General features: G+C 40.1%; 7 protein-coding genes across 7 annotated transcripts; all 7 read left to right on the top strand.

The window, feature by feature from the left end:
- Positions 1 to 94: 94 nt before the first annotated feature.
- On the top strand, positions 95 to 1435 carry TM35_000312050 (uncharacterized protein; the record flags this gene model as incomplete). The annotated part of the gene is made up of 1 exon (XM_029028686.1): positions 95 to 1435. One exon carries the CDS (start codon positions 95 to 97, stop codon positions 1433 to 1435), a length of 1341 nt encoding a protein of 446 aa, XP_028880085.1.
- Positions 1436 to 2000: 565 nt separating this feature from the next.
- TM35_000312040 (uncharacterized protein) lies at positions 2001 to 5978 on the top strand (the record flags this gene model as incomplete). The annotated part of the gene is made up of 1 exon (XM_029028685.1): positions 2001 to 5978. The coding sequence occupies one exon, from the start codon at positions 2001 to 2003 to the stop codon at positions 5976 to 5978; it is 3978 nt and encodes a 1325-aa protein (XP_028880084.1).
- A 515-nt stretch (positions 5979 to 6493) lies between these two features.
- On the top strand, positions 6494 to 8326 carry TM35_000312030 (uncharacterized protein; the record flags this gene model as incomplete). The annotated part of the gene is made up of 1 exon (XM_029028684.1): positions 6494 to 8326. The coding sequence occupies one exon, from the start codon at positions 6494 to 6496 to the stop codon at positions 8324 to 8326; it is 1833 nt and encodes a 610-aa protein (XP_028880083.1).
- Positions 8327 to 10631: 2305 nt separating this feature from the next.
- Positions 10632 to 12065, top strand: TM35_000312020 (protein kinase; the record flags this gene model as incomplete). Its single annotated transcript, XM_029028683.1, has 1 exon — positions 10632 to 12065. One exon carries the CDS (start codon positions 10632 to 10634, stop codon positions 12063 to 12065), a length of 1434 nt encoding a protein of 477 aa, XP_028880082.1.
- Positions 12066 to 15184: 3119 nt separating this feature from the next.
- TM35_000312010 (protein kinase) lies at positions 15185 to 16675 on the top strand (the record flags this gene model as incomplete). The annotated part of the gene is made up of 1 exon (XM_029028682.1): positions 15185 to 16675. One exon carries the CDS (start codon positions 15185 to 15187, stop codon positions 16673 to 16675), a length of 1491 nt encoding a protein of 496 aa, XP_028880081.1.
- A 1875-nt stretch (positions 16676 to 18550) lies between these two features.
- TM35_000312000 (tyrosine phosphatase) lies at positions 18551 to 21496 on the top strand (the record flags this gene model as incomplete). The annotated part of the gene is made up of 1 exon (XM_029028681.1): positions 18551 to 21496. One exon carries the CDS (start codon positions 18551 to 18553, stop codon positions 21494 to 21496), a length of 2946 nt encoding a protein of 981 aa, XP_028880080.1.
- Positions 21497 to 22703: 1207 nt separating this feature from the next.
- Positions 22704 to 24059, top strand: TM35_000311990 (uncharacterized protein; the record flags this gene model as incomplete). The annotated part of the gene is made up of 1 exon (XM_029028680.1): positions 22704 to 24059. The coding sequence occupies one exon, from the start codon at positions 22704 to 22706 to the stop codon at positions 24057 to 24059; it is 1356 nt and encodes a 451-aa protein (XP_028880079.1).
- Between the last annotated feature and the right edge of the window lie 141 nt (positions 24060 to 24200).

Raw genomic sequence — 24200 nt, 5'->3', positions numbered from 1 at the left:
AAAAAAAAAAAAAAAAAAACAGAAAAGAAAAAAATAATAAAAGAAAAGAAAAGAACGAAAGAGAGAAAGAAACATTATTCTGCAGTAGAAAAGGATGTCTACAAACTTTACATTGGCAGCCCAGTGTCAACTGAAGCGAGATGAGATTCATGAACTTCTTAATCTTTCCTCAGCCGCTAAAAGAGAACTAGAGGCAGAGAAGCATCTTAACAATGATAAGAACATCAATACTACTAATACTAATACTACTACGGGGATGAGAAGAAGTATTCATGATATGTTGCCGCAGTGGTGTATGCTTCTCACAGCCGCACAGGTGTGTTCATTAATGCAGCATACATTAGTGCGTGTGTCTATTCCGAAAAACAAACAAGCATTGTTGATTCATGGGAATAAATATATGCGATTGAGCAGTTCTCCAGAGAAGCAAAAAGAACAACAAGAAGAAGAACAACAAAAACAAAAACAATCCTATTACCGCATTGGAAAAATAGTGGCAGTTTTACCGCGTCCTCGTACAAAATCAGAAATATCAACAACAACATCATCAGTGGATCCCACAGTGGGTGAACATCTCTCGGATTGGTTACTTCAGATTAACTTTGGTGAAGTGACGGATCTCATTGGGGCCAAATACGTATCGAATGAGTCCTTTACCGCAGAGGAGCACACCGTGTTTCTACGATCGTGTTTAACCACACAGACTCACACAACAACCTCAGCGATAACGGCAATGGATGCAGAGATGATTGCACGAAATGTGGAGTATATTCGCCGTTTTACAGCAGAAGTTGTGGGAGAAAGAAATTCCACTCATTCCACCGAACAAACAACAGGTGTCTCTTCCACTACTAATCCGCATGATAACAATATCGCAGGAGGTGGTAGTCGTAAACGACCTCGTGATGAAGTGAATGCAGTTGGAGAAGGTCTCAACGACGATGAGTCAACAGTCGATGATAATGATAATGATGATAATAATAATAAGAATAATAATAATAATAATAATGACGCTGCATACGGCGGGCAGTCTACAGTGGTGAGCAATGAAGTATTAAAAGAAATGCAGCAACAACTACGAGGTCTGCGAGAACTACTAAACAGCAAGAATGATGATATGCAGCGGGTGTTGCTCGCCACCCGTCAAGCTGAAGTGGCCCACAACGCTGAAAAGGAACAATATCACGCAAAGGTGGTCTCGTTAGGAGAAGCCCTGCGCAGTGCTGAACGGGAACAGGCGGCTCTGCACGAGCAGCGACAACAAGATAAAGAGAAAACGAACATGTTGACAGTGCAACTCAAACGAATTGTTGAACATACACAAAAGTTCAAGCAAGTCTCTGATACCGCCGCGGAGTGGCTACACAGTAACACAAAGGAGCCAGAGGAGGTACTCAGGCGCCTTAATGAGAAGATAGCAGAGATGAAATCATAAGTCTGTGAGTGAATGAATGAGTAAGTGAGTGAAAAAAAACACTACTTTTTTGTTGTGTGTGTGTGTGTATATCTGTGTTGGTGGAATTATTGAATTGCTATTGTTTTTTTTGTTTTACTTTATATGCTCTATCACTTTCTTGCCTTGTCACTCTCTTTCTCTATTCATCTGTGATTCTTGCATTCCATTGCTTTGTTCATTTTCTTTTCTTTTTTTTCTTTTTCGTTGCGTTTGTGGACATAGGGTTCTGTTGTTCCTATGCTTCCTATTGGTATGAATGTATCTGTCATTTATATGCAGATATTTAAATAGTTGTTGTTTTTTTCTTTTCTTTTACCTTTTCACTGTATATATATATATATATATATATATGATGTGTGTGTGTGTGTGTCTACCTGCTGTGATGGGATCTTGTTGTACGGGAGTATCGCGGAATGAATAAAACAAAAAAGGTAATAGGATCTTTTTTTTTTTCTTCCTCTTCATTTTATTTCTATTATTTTTATTTCTTTTCTATTTCTTTTTCTTTCTTTACATTTCATAGGGGTGTAAAGGATTATCGAAAATGCCTGAAAGGGCCGTCGTTATTTTTCTTTTTGCGCAAGAGAAGCTGTTATTTCGCTATCCACTGTACAACCCGTTTACTATCGATATCCACAACGCGACCACATCCAATCTCCCCACAAACACAACAGCATTATCATCATCAACAACAACAACAACAACAACAGGGGGATTTACAAAACAAGTGAGTCCCGACACGGCGACCAATCGTAGTAATGATACACCACTACTAACAAAGGAACAACAACAACAACAACAACAACAACAACAAACTTCTAATGCAATAGCAACTGTGAGTGGTAGTGGTGTGGGTGTGCGGCACAAGCCACGTACAGTGAAACGCCCAGCACAGACTGTAAAAGGGAATAATTCCTCAAATGATGTCGATAACGACACCACACGGGCATTGCGTGGGATGCCAACTTCTTCTTCAAACACAAAAACAACAACAACGACAACATCAACAGGAGGAGGAGGAGGAGGACGTCAGGGTCATGATAACAATTACTGCAATAGTAACAAAGATAATAGTGAAACACGGGGTTTTGCAGATACATGTGTGGGTGTACAAACGACAGTTCTTTTACATCTTCTCCGTGCGAGTTTCTCACGGTGTACGACTATTCACATTGCTGGTGGTACATTTCTTATTTATCCATTACTGCCGAGTTCCACCAAGTCACGCCAGCAGTTGCCTCCACTACCAGAATCAAGGCATTCCCATGAGAGTAATAATGATAACAATCTTGATGATAACATTATGCGGCGCGATACCTCACAATTGAAGGAAGATGATGAAGATAAGGCGTCTACAGTACGTCTTTCACAAGATGTGTTACTTGTTGTTGCGATGAATCAACCTGACCGAGAAGATAACGCTATTGCAAATTTTGTACAGGTATTTATGAACGTTTTAGTACGGGAAGAATTACGTTCAATGTATGTTACTGATCAAGTTATGCGTATGGAGCGGCGTTTATATGCATGGGAGATTGATGGTAACAGAGGCAACAGTAGTGGTAGAAGTAGTAGTATTAGTAGTAGCAGTAGTAACGATAATCATAATCATAATAATATCAGTAGCAGCGGTAATGACTATGGGGAGTTGAAATATCGAGAAAGATCTGATCCAACAGGGAGTACAGGATGTGGGGTTAGTAGTAGTAGTGGTGGTGGTGGTGGTCTCCCATCCTCCGCACAGATGTTCGCTAAATTCCTGCAAGATAATAAATTGTCTCTATGTACCGAAATTGCTCTTCTCACTCAGCGTATTATAACTTGTGAAGAGGGTGATGTAGATATCGTACCACCTCTACGTTCCTCACCTATTGCGTCTTTGCTTTATTCCCAGCGTGGATCCAGTGGGAATAGAAACAACAAGAATAACAGTAATAATAATAATAATAATAATAATAATAATAATAATAATAATAATAATAACAATACCATTGGGAATATGAAAATTACCGGAGTAGGAGCTCCAACAGAACTTGTGGTGCGTGGTTTGTATAGTTTGCCATTGACATCTATTTTAGGAAGCCGTGGAGCCCCACTCCGTCTCTCTTCTACATATGTTAAGCAGAACCCAAACTATATTGTCACACTTAAACAGCCAAACTTTGTAGAAATATTAACAAAACCATACGCAGAGGCGGTCGGCCGACGAGCATCGCAGTTACTACCACTCACAGCCATACGTGCCGCACTTGCGAGTCTTTCACTTCCCTGGCGTATTGGTGAACTCCACCGCGCATTAGAACGCTCCATCGCCGATGCCCTTCAATTCCGTCAATCCAGCAAACAACAACAACAACAACAACAACAACAAACCTTAGGCACTCATAATACAAATACTAGTGGAAGTAGTACGAATACATTTCACCGTGTGGGATGGGGACGGGTAGATGAGATGCAAACTATCGATGTTACAGCAGATGAGATCAACACCACTCCCGACACTGACACGCCAGTTGTAGAGGCACTTGAGTTTCTCCGTCTCTGCGGTGCCATCGCTATTGACACAGCACTGACAGTCGTCTTTACACACAGCAACGTTCTTCCAACAGCATGGCAGGTGCCTATGGATATCACAAAGATGGCAGCAAAAACTGTTACCACTACTACTACTACTGGTAATAATAATAATAATAATAATAATAATAATAATAGTACGGCAGGGACTAATACTAATACTACTACTGTTGCTCCTGCAACGACTCCCACTCCACCAATTGCTCCAGCCTCTCTGGTGGGTGTGATGCTGCTTGAAGGACTGCGGGCCTCTAAAGGAGCTAATTGTGGTAGTGCGAATAGTCGTGGTAGTGGGTTTGGTACACCATTTTTCAGCAGTGATGAGATAGCCGTAGATTCCACACAGACAGTAAATACAAATGGGATGACCTCAACCTTTTCAGCACCTCTTTCAAGTGCCACGTGTGAAATTCCCCATTTTGTAGTTTACTGTGCGTGGGGAAGTGCTTGTCCAATGTGTGAGGAATTGGCTTCTGCCCCACAAGCATGGCGTGCTGGAGCCACTCCTATTCGACTGGCCTTTCCATTTCTTGGTCCTGCAGTGGCTGAGGCGGCAGCACGGCGAGCGTTGCATGGATCTCGCCAGATAGATCCCGAATGTTGTAGTCTCCTCGCTGATCAACGGCCATGGTTTACACACTCGGATACCTTTACAACACCAGTAGTACCACTGGAGGAGAGTTCACCAGTGAAACTCTATCGTTCTCTCACACAAAACTATGATGATACAGCGCGACGGAATGTGAGGAGTAGTATAGGAACAAAATGTGGTACAACCTCCTCCATCTCAGGTGCAATGTCTGGAGGTAACTCCAAGCAGGTGGGAATGAATGGAGATAAAATTACAGCTCTCACACCTGAAAGTATACCATTGGAAGCACGTCTTTGGTTAGCTGAAAATCGTGATAATATTGAAAATCGTCTTATAGAAGCATTAAAACAACGTCAAGCATTACAGGAAAGTGCTGTAAAGATAGCAGAACAACGACGTGAAATGGCTGCGGCAACAGCGGCAGCAGCTGCTATTCGCGTTAGTAACATTTCAGCTGGGTCTGGTGAAAACAAAACATCTGATGGACAACAAGATCAAGGCCAACCATCACGTACTCTGCGAGCAAACCAACGATACCATAAAAGAGCAGTTTTTACACCTAAATCTTTTCGACCTACTGAAACTGAGTTCTTATCACTCTCTACAGGTTCATTACCACGCTCTAATGGTTCTTCTTCATTTTATCATCCGAAACAAAACTATGTTGATAATCCCACTATGTTTCCTGCACGATTGATTGCCACTGAACGTATTGTTCCCTTTGAAGCGCTTATGCAATTTGTGTTTCATCACACAGTTGCATTACTTTGGGGGAAAACAGGTATGAATGTAGAAACTCTTTTGCGTCTACTAGAATGCAACTTACGTCGATTACGGCCTTTTGTCACACATTATGCTTATTTTTGTCAACTACAAGCATCAAGTCTACCAAATTCAAATAATACTAATAATACTAATAACAATAATAATAACAATAATAATAGTGACGTTGCCTCGTGTACGTCGAGTGCATCAGCACAATCTGCACCACCAAACACATTTAAAAGCCCTGAAATCACAGGGTATCAGCCTCCAGCTGCCTTATCACCATCACCATCATCTGTTCCTTCTGGGGTATCTTTGCAGAAGCAAAAGCATACAATATCAAAATGGAAAACAGGTGATCATAATGATGATGAATCAACCACAATTCTAGAGAAACAACTGGAACAGATGTCTAAAGTATTCACAGAACTCGCACTCATGGACGCGTTGAGGAAATTAAATGGAATGACTGTACAAGTAGTACCAACACGACTGTTATTGCATGCAGTGGTGAATGCCTTTGCAGACGTATTAATTATAGGAGGATCGGGAGGTGAAACTGAAAGTGATGATGAGCTTCATGAGTTTTGAAGATTGAAATCCTTCTTTTTTTTTCTCTGGATGTGTATTCTGCTCTAATGGTGGCTGAATATTTCTAGAGGTATTGTTTTTTTATTTATTTTTTGTCTGTGTTTGCGAGTCTCTCTTCCTTTCCTTCTTTTGTTGGTAACGAATTTGTATTATTGTTGTTTTTTTTTTTATTATTATTATTTCCCTTCACTTTTCCCTTTCTCTCTCTTTCTCTTGTTTTTTTTTTTCTTCTTCTTTCTATGGTTTTAGGAAGATCGGACCGAAACATATCCTGTTTCTGGTTATTAGGCCAATTAGTGAAACAAGTGAGTGAGTGAGTGAGTGGGTGAGTGAGGAGGACTGACAAAAATTGTGCAAAGTCACATTCCTCCATTCTTCTCCTCCTCCTTTTTTTTCTTTTCTTTTTTTTTCTTTTCTTTTCTTTTTCCTCTCTTTGCTGTTTGTGTTTGTTTGTTTGTTTGTTTTTCTTCTTCACACAAGATTTTCACAAGGTGGTTCTGTGAAGGTGCGGGAAGATGAACTCTGAAGTGGGGGTTCATGAGAAGCGCAGCCTGCGGGATACAGTCATTGGGTGTGTCTTCGTCATTGTGTGGGTCCTCACCGCCGTCGGCTGCTTCTCCCGTATTCATATTCTCGTCGAGGACCGTCATCACCCTTTAGCTTCTCCACTTGTTGCGATGAAAGTTACTATTATGGTGTTGCTTGGCCTCTGGGCCGCTGGCTGCGCCGCCCTCGGTCAGTTGGGACTCTTCGCCCCCGCAGAGGAATGGCGATTAGTTCCTGAGTTTGTGTTTAACGTCGTTATTGTGCAGTTCGTGCGGCCAGCGGCGGTCGTGTTATTTTGCGTTGTGGTGTCCACACCAGCGGCAGCACCATCATCGACATCCGTTACGGTTGAACAGGCGGCACCCCGTAATAATAATAGTAATAGTCGAGTTGAGAGGCAGATAAAGGAATCATCAAGAGGTATGGGTTCTCGCAGAAGTAAGAAGAAAGAAATGGTGGAAATGGTTAAAAATGTAGAAGTTACACATAGCAATGATAGGTTTCACATACCTTATTTACAACAACGTGAAGGGATATCTAATTTTGACAATGATTTCGTAAGAGATGAAGATATGTACTCTGCTTTAGGGGAAGTAGAAGATGTGCGTTCAAACCCCAGGCAAAATAATTCCAGAGAACGGGGAAATGGTGGAAAGTTCTACAATAAGCAATCCCCAAATATGTTAAATGTTGGAAATGGGTATACCGTAACTCGGAATAATAGTACTCCTGGTAAAGGTATACCTCAGCCACTCTTTGGTGCTACTGTACCGGAAAGTTATTCCGTCCTTGATAGTGAATGTCGTAGTAACTGTCAAGCAGCATTAGAATGGGATGAAGGTCTAACCGGAAGAGATTTTTTAGGTGGTCGAGAGATGTATAATAATAGTTATAGCAATGCATATGATGTTGCAACTATACCAAAGGCCAATTGGGAGGGAGAACATGATGTTAGCCGCAGTTATAGCAGTGGAAGTTGTGCTAGTAGTGGATTTGGTGGTAGTGGTAGTGGATATATGGATGCGGAGGGTATTGGTACTACTATTGTTGTTGCTGCTCCTGCTGCTGCTGCTGCTACTACTACTACTCCTACTCCTTTCTTAGGTGGAAGTTCCGCCTCCAATAGCACTAGAACCAATAGAAGTAGCCGAGATCGTGGAAGATGTATGAGCTGTGTTTCTTCATTGATACATTGGATTATTGGACGAATCCCATCAGATGATGCTGCTTATACAGATTCAAATGCTATGACTCGTTGGTCACGTCTTTTTGGTTGGCGTGTGGCCTTGCGATTAAGGCTATTTATACCATTTGTGTTTCTTTTCGTAGTGTTAAGTATCTATTGTGTGATAAGTGCTGCCCGTGGGGATGTGGTTCACTGTATTGAACGACTTTCAGAGATGTCGGTATGTAAAATGCCTGGAATACAATCTATATCGGATCGATTATATCTCCCACGTACATTAACCATTCTTGCCACTGTGAGTAATTCCCTATTGCTTCTAGTATGGACTGTAAGTGGGGTAGAGTGCCTTGGTCGAATTGGAAATGTATTAACAAAGCAAAGTTTTCTACGAACCTTCTTTATTGGAGCATTGCTTTTATCATCCCTGACAATGTATGAAGTTTTACAACTCTTTGATGAACTTCGATACAATGGACTGTTGACACTGGTAATACGAATATTAAAGAACATCTGTGAAAATGTTTTGGTGATACTTCTCATGTTGCGTTTGGGAAGTGGTAGTGGAAAGATGCCCCGATGGTACTCTCTCGTTGGTTCTGTTCTCTACGCTGATTAGTCCTAATCTCTGCAACTATCATTCATTGATAGTAAGAAGAGAGAGAGAGAGACACTCTATATACATATAGTTCTTCGCCCAGTGTAAGGAGATCTAACGTGGGTTAGATGGAAAGAAAAAAAAAAAAAAAAAACTGTCATCAATAGATTCTTTGACAATATGGGTACCCATAAACATGCAATATAAACGTATACGTACGAGTTAACAGACGAACAGATAGTACTGAAAACAGAAACAAAGAAAAAAAAAGAACACATGAAAATAGCCTTGATAATGTTCCTATTAGAGATGTAACTATAGAAGCAACTGTTGATAAAAGAGGAAGAAAGATAGGGACGAAAACAAAAGAAATACATTAATCATTTTTCTTTTTTTTTTTTCTCTTCCTCACTCCCTCTCTCTCATATATATATGTTGCTTTTTCTGTGGATGGGTTTTTCTTTAAGCTGCTTTTCATCTACCTCTTCCTTGTTCCCTCTCTTGTGCGTACTTCCAATATTTATACGTTTCTCCTCATCTGTACAACATGAAATAGCCAGTGAGGACCGAGGAGACGGAAAAGGGGAAAAAAAAGAACGAATAAGAAGAATAAAAAGAAAAAAAATGAGAAAAAGAAACTTCGAGAACTGGTATTAATAAAGAAGGTTAGATGATGAAAACAAGTTTTTGCTTTTTTATGCGGTTTTTTTTTTTTTTTTTTTTCTTTATTTGTTAATAAAGAGTTGGTGAAAAACTTAAGATTTGATCTGTGGTCGTTTTTTCTTTTTTTTCCCCCCCTCGCCTTTCAGTGTGTTTGTGTGGTATCTTCTCAATTACTTACTTTCAATGGAAGTGTGGACACCTTTCTCTAGTTAACATGCCTATGTACTTTATCGCAGTGAAAATCGAGGCAGTTAAAAGAGGAATGTAAAAAAAAAAAAACATATTTAATTTCTGTTTTATATACGTCTCTCTGTATTCAGGTGGTTTGAAAAAGCCAAATAGAAAAAAAATAATAATGAATTAACTGAGCATAGCCATTATTTCGTCGTTTTTACCCTATATATATATATATATATATATATATATATATATATATATATATTGTTATTATATCTGTTACCGTCAAGGTTTACGTCTTTTCTTTTTTCTCTTTCTGTGTCTGTGTTTGAGTATTTCTTTTATCCACTCACTCATTCACTCAACCTCTCCAGGTATCCGGATCTTTATAGAAAAATGTGTGCTTTTGGTTCACTGCAGGTTCTGCGGTTTTTACTTTTTTTTTTTTCTCAAAAAAAAATTCCGTCTTTTTTGTTTTACTTGTGTTTATGTGCATCTATCTATAATGTGACCCTCTGTTTATTTAATAGGAAAGATATGCATTAGTATAAATGATGCCCTTTCTGCATGGAAGAGTTGTTTTTAATATTGTAGGAAATGAGATCGTTTACTCCTCTCAAGATGTGTGATATTATTTGGGAGAAAAAACGACGTGGTTCGGGGCGGAGACTCAGGGAGAATGACGGAGAGAGTCATAGCGGCAAGGGAAGGGAAGAGAAGGGCAGGTCAGGTTATAGAAGAAATGTTGGTTTAATGATATATATATATATATATATATATATGGTGTGTTGATGATCCATGAAGGATTAGGGATTGTATTTCTCTTGTCCTTTCACTGTTGAATATGTGTAAATTTCTTTTTCTTTATTTTTCTTCTCTCTTGGTGTGGTGGGGAGGTGGGGTTTGCTGTTCGTGGCACCCGTATCTATATATATATATATGAGGTTTGAAATTTTTTTTTCTTTGTTTGTTTTCTTTCTTTTTTAATTTCCCTTTTTTTTCTTTATTTTCTTTTTATTTGTTTTCATATTTTTCTTTTCTGATTGTAGAGGCGGGAAATTGTGCTACCCCCACACACACACACAAATAAAGCGCAGAAGCTAAAAAAGTACATCCCTTCACGTTCTCACTCATAAGCAGAACACAAAGCCTCGTCTTTGTATTAGAGTGAGAAAGATAGTAAGAGAGAACAAGAAATAAGGTAAAAAAAAAAAAAAAAGGAAGAGCAATTTAAACAAAAACAGAAGGAGGAGAAAGGAAAAAACTAGAGAGAAAGAAGTAGAAACACAAAAAAAAAAGAATACAAAGAGTACAAAAAAAAAAAGATATTACTCCTACCATTTTCACTTTTCCTCTTATTGTTTATTAGAGTTATCGCTTTTTCCGTCCATCACAAAAAAGCATAAGTTAGAGAAACACATCTACATACGTATATATATATATAAAACAACGATAAACACAATCAGAGAAAACGGAACAGAATCCTATGGACAACATAGCAAACAATACAAATACTACTCGAAGTGGTCTTCTTCAGTACACGGCCGGACTGGCTAATGTGGCCGCAGGAAGTAACGCCAAAGCCCTCAACAGTGCACGTTCTACAATGACAACAAGTCAGTCCACAAATAGCGCCCGCCGCTCTGGGAGTAAACGTGATCATGATACAGCTATCTCTACAGATGTGGGTCGGACACAACAAACAAGAGATGCTGCCAACACGAATGCCACATCATCTAGTGCCAACAATAACGTGAATCAAACCTCTTCCGGGGCGAATCGCGTCATAGAGGTACAACCACCACAAAAAAAGAAGAAGGTGACATACGCCCTTCCACATCAGAGTCGAGAAGAGGGACATTTTTACGTTGTTCTTGGTGAAGATATTGATGTATCCACGCAGCGATTTAAGATTCTCTCTCTTCTGGGTGAGGGAACCTTTGGTAAGGTGGTGGAGGCGTGGGACCGCAAGCGGAAGGAGTACTGTGCTGTGAAGATTGTGCGCAATGTGCCCAAGTACACCCGCGATGCGAAGATTGAGATTCAGTTCATGGAGAAGGTGCGCCAGGCGGACGCCGCCGACCGCTTCCCGCTGATGAAGATCCAGCGCTACTTCCAGAACGAGACGGGCCACATGTGCATTGTGATGCCCAAGTACGGCCCGTGCCTGCTCGACTGGATCATGAAGCACGGCGCCTTCAGCCACCGCCACCTGGCGCAGATCATCTTCCAGGCGGGCACCGCGCTCGACTACTTCCACACGGAGCTGCGCCTCATGCACACGGACCTCAAGCCGGAGAACATGCTGCTCGAGACCGGCGACGCCGCCGTCGACCCCGTCACCCGCAAGACGACGCCGCCAGACCCGTGCCGCATTCGCATCTGCGATCTCGGCGGCTGCTGCGATGAGCGCCACAGCCGCACGGCGATTGTCTCCACGCGGCACTACCGCAGCCCGGAGGTGGTGCTCGGCCTCGGCTGGATGTACTCCACCGACATGTGGTCCATGGGCTGCATCATCTACGAGCTGCACACCGGCAAGCTGCTGTACGACACCCACGACAACCTCGAGCACCTGCACCTGATGGAGAAGACACTCGGCCGCCTGCCGTCGGAGTGGGCCGGCCGCTGCGGCACGGAGGAGGCGCGAATGCTGTACAACTCCGCCGGGCAGCTGCGGCCATGCACAGACCCGAAGCATCTCGCCCGCATTGCACGGGCACGGGCGGTGCGGGACATCATTGGGGAGCCGCTGCTCTGCGATCTCATCTACGGCCTGCTGCACTACGACCGCCAGAAGCGGTTGACGGCGCGGCAGATGACGGTGCACCCATATGTGCTGAAGTACTACCCGGAGGCCCGCCAGCACCCCAATTACCCCGACAACCGTCCAAATCTGCGCCCCACACCCCTCATGTAATGTGAAAGTATTGGCCCTTTTTGTGTGTGAGGAGGGAGAGATGGAGAGAGATAAAAGAAATTGGGATAGTGTTGGTGGGGGAATATAGAGGGAAAGGGAGAGAAAGAGGGAAAACAAAACAAAAAAAAAAAACCTTGTATTGTGTTGTCAAAGAAACCGTTTTAACTCTTATACTTTGTTTTCTGTGGATTGTTTCCTTTTTTGCTATCTGCAGCATCCAGTTTAAGATGTTGGGGGAGTCTACAGTTTTCACAAAGCTTTGAGGGGTTGTTGGACCTGTAAGATATGCGTTGTTTTTCGCTGAACTGTACGTATGTTTTTATTTGTTGTTCTTTCTTCTTTATTTGTACCATTTTTTTTTTTTGTTATTTTTGTTTTGTACGGACTTTTCTAACTGATCTTGTATTCAGATATTTCTTTCTGTGTTTTCCGTTTATATGAGGGACGTTAGGGTTCTTCAGAGTATTATATGATAAGTTAAAATAACGTGAGAAAACGGTGAAAAAAAAAAAAAAACTAAGAGAAAAGTGAAGAAAATGAACCGTGTTTTTCATGAACGAAGGAATAAAAGGAGAAGCACGTATAACAGATAAAAGAGTAAAAAAATCAGGACTGAAAAAGATGAGGGAATAAGAGAACATGGGATTGATAAATAGGTTCTATGGTTTTTTTATTACTTTTTCTTTCCGCCTGGTTTGTCTCTGTTGATACCCGTTTTTTTCTGATATTCCGGGAGTCAAACAGAGAAGAGAGATAGATAAATAAATAAATAGAAAATGGGGTGGTGGAGGAAAGAAGACAGGTGAGAGATCTTTACCTCATTTTTTTTTTTCTTTTACCGTCACTGTTTTTGGTCTATTTTTTTTTTCTTTTAACCCCTCCGTACACTCACGCACCTCTTCTCTATACGTACGTAGTCATATAATAAATGAATGTACATACGTTTGTCCTTGTATTGGATCATGCATAGAGAAACACCTTCAATATATATATGTGTATATATATATATACAATAGGATGTTGATGTATTATGTGAATGTTAACTGAGAGTGGGCAGAAGAGCCGTACGGAGTATGTATTTTTGCAGAGTCATTTTTTTGTTCCATAAAGTAGATCTTTATTGTTTTGGGATTCTACTTGAAGATGGGTCTGTGTTTTTTTTTTTTATTTATGTGCTTTTATGGTGTTTTTTTTCCATTTGTAGAATCTCTAGAGTTTTTTTTTTTTTTTGTTCCAAATATTTTAATGTTTTCTGTACCTATTATGATTACCTTCACCCCTTTAACATCGACAACAGTATCAGAGAATGACTTGCCTTTTTTGATGAAGTGAATGAAAACTATCGTTTTTTTTCTCTTATTTCCTTGCACAACTATACGGAAATACAAACGAGGATAAAGTTAGATGATGAAACAAAAAAAAGAAAAAAGAAATGATAAGATGAAAAAAGAGAGAGAGGACTGGGGAACACACGTGTTCCTTTTTTCTTTTTTTTTTTCTGTTCTTTATTTTATCCATTTCATTTCTCGTTCGTTATCTTTTTTTTCCCCCCTCTTTTACTCTGTATGTGTGTATGTGTACTTCTCTAATACTGTTTGTTGTTGTGTTTAGATGCAATCCCTATTAACTCCCCAATGTCATTGCCAGCAACAACTGGAGCCACCACCCACTTTTCTTTTGAGTATTTTTATTTTCTTTTCTCCTTTTGGGGTCTCTTGTTTGACTCTTCATATCTTTTTATTTCTTTCTTTCTTTTTGTTGTTGTTTTTACTTAATTTCTATCACCATTACTCCTGCCGGTGCTGGGATACTTGTATGTGTTGCAGAGAGAGAGAGAGAAAAAAAAAAGGGAAGGGAGAAAAAGAGAGAAATGATGATCATAAGAGAGAAAGGGAAAAGGTGAATAAGAGAAGAGGAAAAAAAGGAAAAAAAAAGAGAACTGTACACAAGGAAGAGGAGGGAGGAGGATGTGTAGAAAAAGAAAAGAGAGGGAAAAAAGTAAAAGAGGAAAAATGTATGCATCTATAGGTATATTTCCTTGTTATTGTTGTTGGTGTTATTATTATTATTATTATTATTATTATTATTATTATTTGCTTTTATGTACTGTTTTTTTTTTTTTTGTTTTACTACTGTTCCATTAGATATTACTACTTTTTTTTCTTTTTTTTGTTTGTTTGTTTGTTTGTTTTTTTTTGTATTTTGTCGTCTTCTTCCTTTATTATCATCTCCTTCCGTTTATCATACGTAGACTCACGTTTCTGTGTTTCTTGGTTCTTGGTTAAAGCAAAAAAAAAGGGACCGGAAAGGAAAAAAGAAAGAGGAAAGAAGGGATTATTTATTATTATTATTATTATTATTATTATTATTATTATTATTATTATTTCTGTTTTCTCTCGTGTATGAATGCTAAACTATGGAAGAATGCCAGTAACTCTGTCGATATTCTCCTGAACAATGCTGAAGAGGGCAAAAGCATGTAAAGTGAATAAGGCGAAGAAAAAAAAAAAGAATAGGAATGGAAGAAGGAGTGAAGGAAAGATACACCAAGAGAAACAGAAGGTGAAAAAAAAAAAAATTGAAATAGAAGAAAGTTGAAAAAAAAAAAAGAAAAACTGTATGCTTGTGACTGAGTAAATACGTATATAATATATATTGTTATAGACGTATCTGTGTCTTTTTTTGTTTGTGAATTTACGAGTGAAACTGAAAAAAAAAAGAGGGTATATTGACTATCCGTCACTCTATTTCTATCATAAGGGTTCCACTACTGTTCTTGTTTTTTTTTTTTGCTCTTTCTTCCTGCTGGACGAATATATATTTCTTTTCTTTTCTTTTCTTTTTCATAAACTACTTTTTCACTCTTCTTTAGCACTTCTCCGTACCGAGAAAATCCCACAAACCGCGCACGTGCGTAACGACGAGCGAAATACAGATAAGTTGAACAGCAGATACTAATAATAACAAGGGAAATTGCATACTTAGCTTCACACGGAAAAAAGAAAAGAAACAACAACGACTATACAAGGAGCTAGTAAAGGAAGGAGAAACAAAAGCTAATAGGAGTAAATATTAAAAAATCTACAACCCTTTTGGATTGTAGTCACATTGAGCTCTTTATGACATCAACGACTACACAGTCAGCTGCACCTTTAACAAAACCTTATCTTACTCCTGCATCCAATATGAATGACAATGTCTATTATCACTACACCTCGGGAGGTACAAAAAAGCCGGCCGCCGCTGCCGCCGACGCTGTATCGACAAGTTTTATTCAAAAGCAGCAGCAGCAAGCATACACATGCCGACCACGTATGGAAGAACAACAAATTCCACGCCGCTCTGGGAGTAAACGTGATCATGATACAGCTATCTCTACAGATGTGGGTCGGACACAACCACCGAAACCCCCAATAGCAGGCACAAATCAAGTAGCAACTGATTCAGGTGCTGTAAAAGCTGTAGATAATACAGAAAAAACAGCGGCACCTGTTCGGCAAAAGCCTAAACTCACCTATATTCTTCCAAACCAAAGTCGAGAAGAGGGTCACTTTTACGTTGTTCTTGGTGAAGATATTGATGTATCCACGCAGCGATTTAAGATTCTCTCTCTTCTGGGTGAGGGAACCTTTGGTAAGGTGGTGGAGGCGTGGGACCGCAAGCGGAAGGAGTACTGTGCTGTGAAGATTGTGCGCAATGTGCCCAAGTACACCCGCGATGCGAAGATTGAGATTCAGTTCATGGAGAAGGTGCGCCAGGCGGACGCCGCCGACCGCTTCCCGCTGATGAAGATCCAGCGCTACTTCCAGAACGAGACGGGCCACATGTGCATTGTGATGCCCAAGTACGGCCCGTGCCTGCTCGACTGGATCATGAAGCACGGCGCCTTCAGCCACCGCCACCTGGCGCAGATCATCTTCCAGGCGGGCACCGCGCTCGACTACTTCCACACGGAGCTGCGCCTCATGCACACGGACCTCAAGCCGGAGAACATGCTGCTCGAGACCGGCGACGCCGCCGTCGACCCCGTCACCCGCAAGACGACGCCGCCAGACCCGTGCCGCATTCGCATCTGCGATCTCGGCGGCTGCTGCGATGAGCGCCACAGCCGCACGGCGATTGTCTCCACGCGGCACTACCGCAGCCCGGAGGTGGTGCTCGGCCTCGGCTGGATGTACTCCACCGACATGTGGTCCATGGGCTGCATCATCTACGAGCTGCACACCGGCAAGCTGCTGTACGACACCCACGACAACCTCGAGCACCTGCACCTGATGGAGAAGACACTCGGCCGCCTGCCGTCGGAGTGGGCCGGCCGCTGCGGCACGGAGGAGGCGCGAATGCTGTACAACTCCGCCGGGCAGCTGCGGCCATGCACAGACCCGAAGCATCTCGCCCGCATTGCACGGGCACGGGCGGTGCGGGACATCATTGGGGAGCCGCTGCTCTGCGATCTCATCTACGGCCTGCTGCACTACGACCGCCAGAAGCGGTTGACGGCGCGGCAGATGACGGTGCACCCATATGTGCTGAAGTACTACCCGGAGGCCCGCCAGCACCCCAATTACCCCGACAACCGTCCAAATCTGCGCCCCACACCCCTCATGTAATGTGAAAGTATTGGCCCTTTTTGTGTGTGAGGAGGGAGAGATGGAGAGAGATAAAAGAAATTGGGATAGTGTTGGTGGGGGAATATAGAGGGAAAGGGAGTGGAAAAAACAAAATTCTTGGTCTTGTGTTTATATAAGTAATGTGTAGGATACAGTTGATATGTCACTACTATGTGGTTGTTGTTTTTTTCTGTTAAAGTATGCAATTTCACCGTTCTCTAAAAAGAAAAAAGAGAATAATTCTACGTAATCAGGTGAAAAAGACGTACTCTGATGTTGTTGTTGTTGTTGTTTTTGTTACGTTTTTTCACTCTTTGTATACGTGTCGATGCGAGGGACAAATAATTAGATTACACAAGATAAATACACATATATATTTGTGTGTGTTTATTCATTGATTTTGTTGCTTTATTCCGGTTGACTGATTGTTTTTTTTTTTTCTTTTTTCTCCTTACGGTTATTGTAACTGTTATTGTTAGTATTACCGCTGTTTTATTTACTTATCTATTTTATCTGCTGTTATGTTATTCTGGCGTACAGCAGCCTTGTACCGGAGGGCATTTCTAGAGTCTCAGGGTGGTATCCGTGGTACGGGAATGAGAAAACGAAGAAAAATTACAAGAGAGAGACTGACGAACGTTGAGAGGGAAGAAGGAGAGAGAGAGAAATGTATGTATGTATGTAGAATTGTTAGTTGTAATCTTATTTCAGAAATCTCTATTGTTTGTTTTTCTTTATTACCGTTACGGATCCCCCAACCTTTCAATTATTTTTCTTTTCTTTTTTTTTACATCAATAGACGCATTGATAAGGTCTGGGGGGGAAAGGAGAGCTAGTGCTTTTTTTTCACAAACTATTTCACTACAATTTGTCTTTTTTTCCTGTGAATTCACATAATAGATGTTTCTTTTTTTTTTCTTTTCTTTTTTTTTTATTTTTCCTTATTCTTAACTTCATTTCTGTGAAGTCTCCCCACACTTTTTTTTTTCTACATTTTTCGTAAACCCTTTTTAACCTTATTACGCTTTGTACGTTATACTCACACCTTTAGTGTATCACACGGAGACGGGACATATAGAGATTGTACTGTATAGGAATATATGGGACGTATGTCTTGGTCTTTATATATATATATATTTGTGTGTGTTTGTGTGTGTGTGTAACTGTTTTTTTTTTTTCCTTTTTTACTTCTTTTGCTGATAAATGCTGTTTACGTGAGGCCTTCGCTTTTGTTTCACCAGTACAACTGCATTGAAATGCCGCAACCAACCACAAATGAATCTTTTTGAAGAGTGTCTTTGGGTGAGGGCGTTGTGGTGAAAGCAAAGGGAACAGGCAAAGAAAGAAAGAAAGAAAAAAAAATGGAGAAGGAATAAAAGTTTGGGACTGGAGAAAAGAAAGAAACATTATTTCAGAAAAAACTTTGTATGTGAATATGAGTCTATAGGAGAGGGATAGACACAATTCAGGAAAACAAAACTTTTGAGAAAACGCTATGTGTAAGACAGAAAGAAAAAAAGTAAACTACTTACTGAAATTCTGACTCGATGCGGTAATAACAAGAAGTGTTATAACTCCTAGTTAGTGTAATTGTAAGTTGTTTATATATATATATATATATATATATATATATATGATGTCTCTTGTTTGTTTGTTTCTTTAATTTGATTTTCTTCTTCTTCTTCTTCCATTTTCTTTTTCTCTCTATTTACTCTTATTCATATCATTTTATTTTTCTCTCCATGAATACTAATTAAGAGTGGAGGAGGAGCGACAACCACAACAACAAGAACAACAGCAGCAGGAGTGGTGGTGTAAAGGAGTGTGTGTGTGTGTTGGTGGGCGGTGTTAATTTAAACTTCCGTTGAAGAGGCGATGCCGTTATCCCTGCAGAAACTTCTGGAGACTCAACAGGCACTTGAGATCATCCCGGGGGTTTTGTACTTTGCGTCTCTGGGCGAGCGGCTGCAGTCCATTGCAGAGACGGTGGCCTCCGCCTCTCACTCATCTGCGGTTCGTCCACTCTCTCAGCGTATTCAACAGGAAGATCGCATTGAGGCCGCCGCCGCTAATGCCGCATTGGAGGCATCTATGAGTAGTATGCCCTCTTTTGCTCATCGTAGAAGACAATCATCGCCGAGACGAAGAGAAAAAAGTGGAATATCTCAAGAAAGGGCAACTTCTTCAAAGAATTTACGAAGAGCACGTTCAAACGTCGCTCAAGCTTTATTGTTAATGCGAAAATTACTTGCAGATACTAATAATGATAAAGATTGCGGTGGTGTTCTTGATAGTGATGTATTTTATTTTTCTGTGGGTGAAAGTAAAGCATTTCAGTATCATTCTTTTTTTGCAGACTTTGGTCCATTGGATATTAGTTGTGTTACTCGTTTATCGCGATGTTTACAGAGTTTACTAGAGTACTGTGCTGGATATGAATGGGATGTAGATAGTCATGGCACGCCTGTATTTGGTCCACGATATAGACATCTTAAAGGAGTGGAAAAGAAAGGTTTAAGAAGTGATGAGGATTCATCATCTTTACGTCCTATTCCTGTTGTTTTTTGTAGTGGATTACAAAATCATGAACGTGCTAATGCGGCATGTGGACTAGCATGTTTCTGTGTATCTACATTACGTTGGTCTGCCTCTAAAACATGGGGTATTTTTCAACACGCCTATCCCCCAACTGTTCCTTTTCGGGATGCGAGTTATGGTGTCTCTACTTTTCCATTAACACTCTTAGATGTTATTTCAGGTCTTGAAAAGGCAATTGATTTACAATGGTATGATGTTCGTACCTTTGATGTGGATGCCTATGAGAGATTACGTCAATATAATTGTAATTGGGTTGTACCTAACACTATGATGGCCTTTTCATCACCTATCAATAGTGGTCGTAAACGATCAGTAGAAATGTATGCAAAGTTATTTCAAGAATTACGCGTAACACATGTTGTTCGATTGAATGAACCACTTTATAAACGAGAAACTTTTCTGGCTAATGGTATTCAACATGTGGATTTGGAATTTCCAGATGGAACTGCCCCAAATGATGATATTATTAATCGTTTTATGTGGGCTGTAGAACCGGTTTTATTACCCCCACCGCCACTATGGCAGGGAACAAAGAATGAGGAAAAAAAGAGGGAAAATCAAAAAAAATTATTACGTGCCCAACACTCTGCTGGAAAGAAAACGAATGGTTCTAGTGCCATTGCTGTACATTGTCGAGCTGGTTTAGGTAGAACAGGAACACTTATATGTGTATATATGATGCAACACTATGGATTTACAGCACGAGAGAGTATTGGTTGGATTCGTCTCTGTCGTCCTGGTAGTGTTATTGGAGTTCAACAAGTCTTTCTAGAACGATTTGAACGACGATTGGCACGGCCTACGAAAGAGTCTGAGATTTTACGTGCAGCTTATCACACCAGCGTTATTGGATCCGGTGTGGTGGATGGTATTAGTCACTATACATATCAACTCCATGGCTTTCCACCACCCAAATCAACAATGATGAAAACTGCCACTACTACTAGTACACATTCTACTTCTACTCCCAGTACTGTTGCTGGTATGAATAGAGCCAGTGCAACTACTACTACTACTACTATGACTACGACTATTGCCAATATTAATATGAATACCTCCTCTACTACGACTATGAGTACTAATACTGACTCTTCTTCCTCTGCCACTTCAAATCCCTCTCCATCATCACCGCAATCATCACCTTTATCATTATCTTCATCACCTTCAACATCTCCTGCATCTGTGTTCATGCAACTCTCACCATCAGGTAGATTATCACCATCGGAAGTGACTGCCCACACCGCTGCAGAACGAGAGGCGATGGTGGAATTAGAGGCAATGCTCACTGACGCTGCATATGTCCCTCGCCGTCCAATTACGCAATCTATGAAATATCCCTCTTCCTATTTTCTCATGTTGGAAGGTGTCAATCCATCTCTTAACGCCTTCGCCGTGCAGAATCGCTTTGTCACAGGAAGACTACGTCCTCAGCAGACTAACACCGATCACACTACAGAGACCACTACTACTACTACTACTACTACTACTACTACTACTACTACTACTACTACTACTACAGCACAAACTCATACGGCAATTCCACAAACAAATTCCCGTGCGTCTTCTTTACTTCCACCATCTTCACCACCTCCTGGTTCAACCGCAACCGCTATTGGCATCGCCGCACCGTTAAGCACAGAAGAAACCAGTGCAGATGAACGATTACAATATGATAAAAAAATCCCCAATAAATTTTATAATAATCATTATCATCATCATCATCATGCTAGTAGTAGTAGTAGTAGTGTTCGACATAATATTATTCAAAGCAAGTCCAGTGTTGTCATTCCCCAGCGTCCAACAACTGTGCCAGTCACTCCTTGGCGAACAACACGAACAGTTGCCAGCATTACTCCACCAAGAGTGCAGGTGTTGGTGCAGAAGTCAAGACACCGGAAAGGAGTTCTCAGTGATGTATCAGAAGTGGTTGGAAAAGAAACCACCGTGGGTACTCACAACACAAGTTTACCAGAAAATATTCATCGTTTTTTAAATGCACAGACAATTGGACCAAACGGTGAGGGTCTTGCAGCGATTAATACCAGTGCTAGACGATTACGTGTGCCTTTAATAACACCATCGGAGAGAATTTTTCTACCATTGTTTGTAGAAGAAACGCCTGGTGTGCGAAGGAAACAGCCGAGACTTTCAGTATCACTTGTAAAGCAGGCTTCTGCAACTGATCCTGGATGGGGAACGTCAACTATGCGTCTGGAAGAGTAGGAAGAGCTTTTGTATAGGGAGGAGAGTAATGGAGTCTTGTTTATTCTATATAATATATATATATATTTATATATTTATATATATACTTCTTTCTTATATATTTCTCTGTGTGTCTGTGTATCTCTCTTTCCAACAATTTTTTTCTTTTTTTTTTTTTCTTTTCTTTCTGTTGAGGAGAAGTGATGTTCTTGTCACTGCCTCCCTAAGCTGTTTTTTTTTTTCTTGTTTTTATGACATGTACAGTAGACTGTAGATTGACAGAATTGTTTATTTTTACTATTACCTGTTATTTACAGTTTTTGTTTTATTAGTTGAACGTTGGTCAAAGCAGAGAGGCTGGCGAAGAGTTATATATATGTGTACTGTTTCATTTCTTTTTTTCTTTTTTTTTTCCTGTGTGTGTCTGCATATACAAGAACAAATACAAAAAAAAAAAAAACACTTTGTATATATATATATATAGTATCTGAGGTGATTTTGGTTTGTTTGTACTTATCATGTGTCTTCCACTCTTTCTTTCTTTCTTCTCTTTCTTTCTCTCTATGGGTAGAATGGTATAGGGAAGAAACCTATAGAAACAAACTGTGAGGAGCAACCAAAATATAAAAACAAAAAGCAAGGGAGCGAAAAAAGAAAAAGAACGAAAAGAAAAAAGCAAAAAGCAGAAAAAGAAAGTAAGAAAAGAAAAGAAGAAAAAAACAGATTGAAATCGTTAAGAGGATTGATAGTAGTGAGTACACATTCGACAGAATAAAAAAACACAGATACACAAAAAGAAGAAAGAACAAGAGAAAGTAAGAGAACAAGTAAAGAAGGTATATAGATAGAAACATACTGAAATACTTTATACTCTTATACCTGTTTTATCTTAGCTTATTTACGGTTATAACAAAGGTGTTTTTGTTTTTTTTTATAGGGCATTACTTGGAGAAGTAGGGGAAGAAAAAAAAAAAGAAGAAGAAAAAGGATTTCTATTTGGGGTATTTCTTGATTGCTGTTAGTTTATTACTATTAGTCTAGTTTATTATTATCATTGTTAATAGCATCATTATAAATTATCATTACCAATATTCAATAGAAGAGTAGATAGTCCTTTTTTTTTTTTGTTTTTACTCTTGTTACTATTACTATTATTATTATTATTATTATTATTTACTCGTTTTCCCTCTGTGGGTCTGTGTTTTGAGTGTTTCTGCTCATTACTGCAATGATCCCTGAAGAACATCAGCAGTTATTTCAAGTAGCCAAACAAGCACAAGTGACGCGTAATGAGGCTGTTAATATTATCATGTCATCCAATAATCCCAATGTCTTACTTGGTACATTTATTCGTGTTCTTTTAGAGCTCTTTGATCATCGTGAAGATTATATTATCGCTCGTGTTGGGGGTATTGTGACTGGAGACTTCTATGGTGGATTCTCCACCAACACAAGTGTCCGCACGGATAAATATTTGGTGTTGGTACTTCCCCCGCATCTTGCGAGTATTAATGGGACCCAGTATCAATTAAACAGTGTGAGTAACTCCACCATGACAGATGCCGAGTTTGTGCGTTGGATAGAAATGATGCAACCCTTTGGTTATATTAGTCCACATCCTCATATGAATAGTGCTGCTGGGAATGAGAATGTTGAGATGAGTGTTGGATTAGGAATTCCACAACAACAGGAGTTGGCGGCTGTGGCGGAGCGGCTGCGTAGTGTAGTGGGAAATGTACGGCATGCACACGGAGCTCGACAGCGACGGGCGAGTCAAGTGAGTCAAAGTATGAACAGACGACCATCCGTTTCGTTGGTGATCCCACCAGGGGGAACCGCAGATCCCACGAGAGATCTACCGCCTGGTCGCCATAATAATAATAATAATAATAATAATAATAATAATAATGGGAATTTTCTTTCAGAGTCAGGTGGATTTCTCTCAGCGTATGGAGATATGATGGGAGGAGGAGGAGGAGGCGATAATAATAATAATAATAATAATAATAATAATGGGATGGGTGGATTAGCGCGATTTACACGACAGGGTACGGTTCTCACACCTAACGCAGGAATTCACCATCATCATAGTAATAATAATAATAATAATAATAATAATAATAATAACAATAATGTCAGTATGGCGACTATTAATGGTGGACATTTGGCGTTTAAACCTTTTAATGGAACTCCATCCCCACGTCCAGCCTCTGCAGGTATGGGCGTAAATGCGGATATGAATGCAGGGGAAAAAGATTTTGATTTACCCACACATCATCAAGTACGGCAGGATCTTATTAATAAAATGAGTCAACGCAATGTTTTATTTCCAAAGAATATTAATGAATTAAAATTACCACAACTACGGCTAACAGAACGTGATATGATTGAATATCTTGAACATGTGCGTGAGGCTATTTCCAGTAAACAGGAAAACTGCGTTGTTTGTATGGATCACGTGCCAACTGTTATTTCACTTCCATGCCGTCATAAAGTACTTTGCCGACTGTGTGCCTCTTCTGTAAACACATGTCCTGTTTGCCGCAGTCAACTGATTGAGTTGTTTGAACCGAAGGAAATATAAAAAGAAAATTTTTTTTATTCTTTTCCTTCTTTTTTTTTCTTCATATTGTTGTTGTTGTTCTTGATGATAGTAATAGTAATAGTAGTAGTGGTGCTGAGAGCGTCCTTCACTTTTTTTTTTTGTTTTCTTTCTTTTTTTTTT

The sequence above is a fragment of the Trypanosoma theileri genome (genome assembly GCF_002087225.1).
Source record: "Trypanosoma theileri isolate Edinburgh chromosome Unknown TM35_Tth_31_V1, whole genome shotgun sequence".
NCBI lineage: Eukaryota > Euglenozoa > Kinetoplastea > Trypanosomatida > Trypanosomatidae > Trypanosoma > Trypanosoma theileri.
This window is presented reverse-complemented; position numbering and strand designations above follow the sequence as displayed.